Source organism: Procambarus clarkii, chromosome 70 (genome assembly GCF_040958095.1).
Source record: "Procambarus clarkii isolate CNS0578487 chromosome 70, FALCON_Pclarkii_2.0, whole genome shotgun sequence".
NCBI classification, from domain to species: domain Eukaryota; kingdom Metazoa; phylum Arthropoda; class Malacostraca; order Decapoda; family Cambaridae; genus Procambarus; species Procambarus clarkii.
In genome coordinates this window covers 5,540,844-5,548,522 of record NC_091219.1, presented here as the reverse complement: position 1 = coordinate 5,548,522, position 7,679 = coordinate 5,540,844, and the positions used below count along the sequence as shown (strand labels likewise).

Genomic DNA, 7,679 nt, shown 5'->3' with positions numbered 1-7,679 from the left:
AGAGAGAGAGAGAGAGAGAGAGAGAGAGAGAGAGAGATAGTGGGAGAGATAGAGAGTGGGAGAGAGAGAGAGTGGGAGAGAGGGAGTGGGAGAGGGAGAGAGGGGGAGAGAGTGGGGAGGGGAAGAGTGTGTGTATGGGCGATGCGGGGGACTGGGGGTGGGGGGGGCGGAGATGGCGACCAGGTCAGGTCAGGTCAGATGGGGGAGTCAAGAGGGAGGTGGGATAGTAAGGTCCTGATCCCAGGTGTTAATGCCTTTTCCCCTGACTGAACGATTGTATGTGTGTGTGTGTGTGTGTGCGTGTGTGCGTGTGTGTGTGTCTGTTTTAGCGTGTGTACACTTGTGTGCGTGTATACGTACGTCGGTGGGCATGCGTGTATGTGTCAAGATATCCCTTATGCGTTACCTCTGCCTAAATGAGCCACCCTGAGATTTTTAAATATATATGATATCCTTAACAATAATTTGATAATATTTTATCTCAATCTGTACACCTGATTAATTGACCAGAGAGGGGGTACATACCAGTCTTCTCCCGCTCACACAACCAGATGAGTAAGGACGATGTATGATGACGATGGTTATCCGTCGTTGTCTCCCACTAGGTGATTCACTAAGTGCTGGTAGATTGATGATGTCGGTTCTTCTCTGTCTACACAAAGCTCTGGAGTCAGTCACTGTATCGTTGTGTGACAGTTCACTAATTCACTGTACCACTGATCACAGTCACCACTCAACAAGACAATCAGGTAGTTCCACGGCGGGGTGTCCCACCCGGTCAGGTCGCACACTTACATGCACCGGTGATGCCACTAGCTCCACTTTGGTTTCTTCGCCAAATCTTCGCACTATCGCTAGCAATATGACTATGCTATGTTGCACCCTGCTAGCTACACACTGCGAGAGGCCAAATACTATGATCTAGCCTCTATACTCCTTCAATGTCCCGAGAAATGGACGAATTTCCGCGGACCTCACTAATCGTGTGTGTCTCCTACCGTCTCCCGTGTGTGTCAGTATGTGTGTTGTGCGTCAGTATGTGTGTGATGTGTCTGCATGTGTGAGGACACACTCACCCTGAGTGTGAGTGTAAACACAAGGCCTGGGAATAAGAAACACTCATCCTGAGTGTGAGTGTAAACACAAGGCCTGGGAATAAGACACACTCACCCTGAGTGTGAGTGTAAACACAAGGCCTGGGAATAAGACACTCACCCTGCGTGTGAGTGTAAACACAAGGCCTGAGAATAAGACACACTCACCCTGAGTTTGAGTGTAAACACAAGGCCTGGGAATAAGACACACTCACCCTGCTCTGCTGCTGAGTGTATACTCGCCAAGTTAGCATCATAACCCAGGTTCCTACAGGCCGAGCGAGCTGACGTGAAGTTCATCTTCTCGCTGAAGGCCAGGATGCACTTGGTACCTGTGAGTGTAAACATGTATTGTTGTTTATTACTGTAGGAGAACAACCTTGGGAGTAATTACTGTTGTTTATTACTGTGGAGAGCAACCTTGGGAGTAATTACTGTTGTTTATTACTGTGGGAGAACAACCTTGGGAGTACTTACAATACATCAAGTGTTGTGAAGGGCCAAGTTCAACAAAGGAGGATTTACTTTAACAAAAATGAAGATCTAAATAAGATTATATGAAGAGTTATTGTGAGTTGTGAGTGGGAAGGCTTAAAAAGGTCAGGGCAGAAGACGTGTCTCTGCGGCCTGGTGCTTAAGGCAGTCTCTGCAGCCTGGTGCTTTAGGCAGTCTCTGCAGCCTGGTGCTTAAGGCAGTCTCTGCAGCCTGGTGCTTAAGGCAGTCTTTGTAGCTTGAGGCAGTCTCTGCAGCCTGGTACTTAAGGCAGTCTCTGCAGCCTGGTGCTTAAGGCAGTCTCTGCAGCCTGGTGCTTAAGGCAGTCTTTGTAGCTTGAGGCAGTCTCTGCAGCCTGGTGCTTTAGGCAGTCTCTGCAGCCTGGTACTTAAGGCACTCTCTGCAGCCTGGTGCTTAAGGCAGTCTCTGCAGCCTGGTACTTAAGGCAGTCACTGCAGCCTGGTGCTTAAGGCAGTCTCTGCAGCCTGGTGCTTAAGGCAGTCTCTGCAGCCTGGTGCTTAAGGCAGTCTCTGCAGCCTGGTACTTAAGGCAGTCTCTGCAGCCTGGTACTTAAGGCAGTCTCTGCAGCCTGGTGCTTAAGGCAGTCTCTGCAGCCTGGTGCTTAAGGCAGTCTCTGCAGCCTGGTGCTTAAGGCAGTCACTGCAGCCTGGTGCTTAAGGCAGTCACTGCAGCCTGGTGCTTAAGGCAGTCTCTGCAGCCTGGTGCTTAAGGCAGTCTCTGCAGCCTGGTGCTTAAGGCAGTCTCTGCAGCCTGGTGCTTAAGGCAGTCACTGCAGCCTGGTGCTTAAGGCAGTCACTGCAGCCTGGTGCTTAAGGCAGTCACTGCAGCCTGGTGCTTAAGGCAGTCACTGCAGCCTGGTACTTAAGGCAGTCTCTGCAGCCTGGTGCTTAAGGCAGTCTCTGCAGCCTGGTACTTAAGGCAGTCTCTGCAGCCTGGTGCTTAAGGCAGTCACTGCAGCCTGGTGCTTAAGGCAGTCTCTGCAGCCTGGTACTTAAGGCAGTCTCTGCAGCCTGGTACTTGAGGCAGTCTCTGCAGCGTGGTACTTGAGGCAGTCTCTGCAGCCTGGTACTTAAGGCAGTCTCTGCAGCCTGGTACTTGAGGCAGTTTCTGCAGCCTGGTACTTGAGGCAGTCTCTGCAGCCTGGTACTTAAGGCAGTCTCTGCAGCCTGGTACTTGAGGCAGTTTCTGCAGCCTGGTACTTGAGGCAGTCTCTGCAGCCTGGTACTTGAGGCAGTCTCTGCAGCCTGGTTATGTGTACTCAAAGATTTGTAATATTGCAGGTAAATGGTTGCAACTACAAATTATGAACAGACTCGCGAGAACAACTTCTGTACTGTTCTATCTGTATCGCTGAAATAGACTGTGTGTGTGTGTGTGTGTGTGTGTGTGTGTGGGTGTGTGTGTGTGTGTGTGTGTGTGTGTGTACTCACCTATTTGTACTCACCTATTTGTGCTTGCGGGGGTTGAGCTTTGGCTCTTTGGTCCCGCCTCTCAACTGTCAATCAACTGGTGTACAGATTCCTGAGCCTACTGGGCTCTATCATATCTACATTTAAAACTGTGTATGGAGTCAGCCTCCACCACATCACTGCCTAATGCATTCCATCCGTTAACTGCTCTGACACTGAAAAAGTTCCTTCTAACGTCTCTGTGGCTCATGTGGGTACTCAGTTTCCACCTGTGTCCCCTTGTTCGCGTCCCACCAGTGTTGAATAGTTTATCCTTGTTTACCCGGTCGATTCCTCTGAGGATTTTGTAGGTTGTGATCATGTCTCCCCTTACTCTTCTGTCTTCCAGTGTCGTAAGGTGCATTTCCCGCAGCCTTTCCTCGTAACTCATGCCTCTTAGTTCTGGGACTAGTCTAGTGGCATGCCTTTGGACTTTTTCCAGCTTCATCTTGTGCTTGACAAGGTACGGGCTCCATGCTGGGGCCGCATACTCCAGGATTGGTCTTACATATGTGGTGTACAAGATTCTGAATGGTTCCTTACACAGGTCCTGAACGCTGTTCTGATGTTAGCCAGCCTCGCATATGCCGCAGACGTTGTTCTTTTTATGTGGGCTTCAGGAGACAGGTTTGGTGTGATATCAACTCCTAGATCTTTCTCTCTGTTCGTTTCATTAAGTACTTCATCTCCTATTCTGTATCCTGTGTTTGGCCTCCTATTTCCACCACCTAGTTTCATTACTTTGCATTTACTCGGGTTGAACTTCAACAGCCATTTGTTGGACCATTCACTCAGTCTGTCTAGGTCATCTTGTAGCCTCCTACTATCGTCCTCAGTTTCAATCCTCCTCATAATTTTTGCATCATCGGCAAACATTGAGAGAAACGATTCTATACCCTCTGGAAGATCATTTACATATATCAGAAACAGTATAGGTCCAAGGACTGACCCCTGCGGTACTCCACTCGTAACGTCTCGCCAATCTGAGACCTCACCCCTCACACTGACTCGTTGTCTCCTGTTACTTAGGTACTCCTGTATCCAACGGAGTACCTTCCCTTTCACTCCAGCCTGCATCTCCAGTTTTTTCCCTAGCCTCTTGTGTGGCACTGTGTCAAAGGCTTTCTGACAATCCAAAAATATGCAGTCTGCCCACCCTTCTCTTTCTTGCCTTATTTTTGTTGCCTGGTCGTAGATTTCAAGTAACCCTGTGAGGCATGACCTGCCATCCCTGAATCCATGTTGATGCTGTGTTACAAAGTTCTTTCACTCCAGGTGCTCCACTAGCTTTCTTCGCACAATCTTCTCCATCATCTTGCATAGTATGCAGGTTAGGGACACTGGTCTGTAATTCAGTGCCTCCTGTCTATCCCCTTTCTTGTATATCGGGACTACGTTAGCTGCTTTCCAAATTTCTGGCAGTTCCCCTGCTGCCAGTGATTTGTTATACACCATGGAGAGCGGGAGGCACAGTTCTTCTGCTCCTTCCTTTAGTATCCAATGGGAGATTCCATCTGGGCCTATAGCCTTTGTCACATCCAATTCTAGTAAACACTTCCTTACTTCCCCGCTGGTAATCTCAAACTCTTCCAGTGGTTCCTGGTTAGCTATTCCCTCTCTTATCTCTGGGATTTCTCCTTGCTCTAAGGTGAAGACCTCTTGGAATTTCTTATTCAGTTCCTCACACACTTCCTTGTCGTTTGTAGTGAATCCTTCTGCCCCTAACCTTAATTTCATAACCTGTTCCTTTACTGTTGTTTTTCTCCTGATGTGGCTATGCAGCAATTTAGGCTGAGTCTTTGCCTTGCTTGCGATGTCATTTTCGTATTGTCTTTCTGCCTCTCTTCTCATCCTAACATATTCATTCCTGGCATTCTGGTATCTTTCTCTGCTCTCCAGTGTCCTGTTATTCCTATAGTTTCTCCATGCCCTTTTACTTTGCTGCTTAGCTAGCCCACATCTCTGATTAAACCATGGGTTTCTCACCTTCATTTCACTGTTTTCCTTTTGGACTGGGACAAACTTGTTTGCTGCGTCCTTGCATTTTTGCGTGATGTATTCCATCATATCTTGGACCGTCTTTTCCCTGAGCTCTGTTTCCCCTGCTATATCTGCTAGGAATTTTTTTATCTCCTCATAGTTTCCCTTTGGGTATGCTAACCTTTTGGTTTCGGTATCCCTCCTCGAGTTCAATAACCCTTCTTCGATCAGGTACTCAAACACCAATACACTGTGGTCGCTCATTCCTACTGGGTCCTCAAAACTGATTTCTCTTATGTCAGAGTCGTTCAGGGTGAAAACCAGGTCGAGTCTCGCTGGTTCGTCATTTCCTCTCATCCTTGTGGGTTTACTGACATGCTGGGTTAAGAAGTTTCTAGTCGCCACCTCCAGTAGTTTGGCTCTCCACGTATCCTCGCCTCCATGCGGTTCCTTGTTCTCCCAATCAATCCTGCCGTGATTGAAGTCCCCCATGATGAGCAGGTGGGATCTATTTCTACAGGCAGAAGAGGCTGCCCTCTCAATTATAGTGTTAACTGCCATGTTGTTGCTTTCGTACTCTTGACTGGGTCTTCTGTCATTTGGTGGAGGATTATATATTACTGCTACTACTATCCTTGGTCCTCCCATTGTCATGGTGCCTGCTATGTAGTCTCTGAAACCCTCACAGCCCGGGATAGCCATCTCCTTAAAACTCCATTCCTTTCTCATGAGTAGGGGCCACTCCTCCTCCTCCCCTACCTTCCCTCTCTTTCCTTATTATTGTGTACTCTTGGGGAAACACGGCATTCGTTATGATTCCAGAGAGTTTTGTTTCAGTGAGTCCAATTACATCTGGGTTCACTTCTTGTGCTCTTTCCCTTAGTTCACTTGCCTTGCTTGTGATCCCATCTATGTTCGAGTACATTGCCCTGAAACTAACTCTCTTCTGCTTCTCCTCTGGGGGGGACCTGTGGGGTCTGGGGTGAGCAGGAGCTGGGAGGATCTGGTATGGGGAGACTGGTGGAGGAGGAAGGGCTTGGGGGGGAGGGGGAGGGTAGGGGGAGTGGGTGAGGGGGGAGGGGGAGGGTAAGGGGAGTGGGTGAAGGGGGGAGGGGGAGTGGGTGAGGGGGGGAGGGTTGGGGGTGGGTGAGAGGGGGAGGGTTGGGGGGGGTGGGAGGATTGGGGAGAAAGGGGGGTTTGGGGGGCAATAAAGTGGGGAGGGCTTGGGGGGCGTGGGGGGAAAGGGAAGGCTGAGGTGGTTGAGGAAGAGGGGAGGGTTTTGGGGAGTGGTGGAGAGGGGAAGGCTTAGGTGGGGTGGGGGAGAGTGGGGAGCTTAGGGGGGTGGGGGAGAATGGAGGGCTTGTGGGTGGGAGGGACGGAAGGGCATGTGGGAGAAGGGAGGGCTTGAGGGATGGGGGAGAAGGGAGGTCCTGGGGGGAGGGGGGAGTGGGAGGAGGGGGTGAGTGGGAGGAGATGGGTGGGTGGGGGGAGGGTGCCTTAGGTGGGTACTTAGTGGGGGGCTGACAGGGGTTGGGGCAGGTAGGGTGTCTGTTCGGTGGAATGAGGGGGTGGTGCCGCACTCCCTGTGGCTAATGCACTGTTTGAGGAAGGTTCCCCATTCCCCTCTGGGATTGTAGGGATCGGGGGTGTGGCGCCCTGATTCCTTTCTCTCTCCCTGCGCTCCTCCCTCGCGTCTGCTGCTTGCATTCTCTCTTCCCTTGTCATATCCCTCTGCAAGAATACTCTTTTGAACTTCTCTACACCTACTAGACAGCACTTCCTTTCTAATAGTTCCTCTTTCGCGATTTCGCTCATGAAAACCACCTTTATCATTCGGTCTCTGTCCTTGTTGTACTTTCCAAGCCTGAAAACCTTTTCAACATTTTGCTCAGCTCCCTCCATCCTTACCTCTTTAAGGATCTCATTAATCATGTTTTTGTCCTTGTCTCTCCGCTCCTTTGGTCTGGTCCCTGTTTGCTCTTTAATGCCTGCTACTACTACTGCTCTATTTCTCTCTATCAGCCGGCTAGTACATCTAGCCGCTTCCTGAGAGGAAGCCACTTCTATGGCAACTTCCTTAACTGCAGACCTAGCTTCAGGGCTCGTTTTAAGTATTTTAGCAAATGAGAGCTGAGGTGTGGAGGTCCCCTCCACAGTAGCATTCCTGTCTCCCTGAGGCATGGTTTGTGTCTGGTATTGTGGAGAAGTCTCCTTCAGGCTTCTTATCTCCTCCTTTGCTGCCCTTAGTTCAACCTGCAGGTTGGCAACTGTCTCCCTCATTACCCTCAGTCCTTCACTGAATTCATCCCACATTTGCTGGAATGCTCCCTTCATCCAGGCTTCCTGTTCCACCCCTTCCTCTGAATTTGTTCCAGCCGCGATTGACATCCTGCGTGCGTAAGCCCGAGTTCGTGTCCTTTCCATGTTTTGCCCGAGAGAGAGAGAGAGAGAGAGAGAGAGAGAGAGAGAGAGAGAGAGAGAGAGAGAGAGAGAGAGAGAGAGAGAGAGAGAGAGAGAGAGAGAGAGAGAGAGAGAGATAGAGACAGAGAGAGAGAGAGAGAGAGAGAGAGAGAGAGAGAGAGAGAGAGAGAGAGAGAGAGAGAGAGAGAGAGAGAGAGAGAGAGAGAGAGAGAGAGAGAGAGAG

At 49.9% G+C, this 7,679-nt stretch overlaps 1 protein-coding gene across 1 annotated transcript in view; it reads right to left on the bottom strand.

The window, feature by feature from the left end:
- Window positions 1-1,119: 1,119 nt before the first annotated feature.
- Window positions 1,120-7,679, bottom strand: part of LOC123749292 (macrophage mannose receptor 1-like) — a 236,043-nt gene continuing 229,483 nt past the window's right edge. The window contains exons 37-38 of the mRNA XM_069311889.1: window positions 1,310-1,426; window positions 1,120-1,124 (exon numbers count right to left, since the gene is read on the bottom strand). Coding sequence (XP_069167990.1) covers window positions 1,120-1,124; window positions 1,310-1,426 — 122 coding nt within the window. The remainder of the gene's footprint in view (window positions 1,125-1,309; window positions 1,427-7,679) is intronic.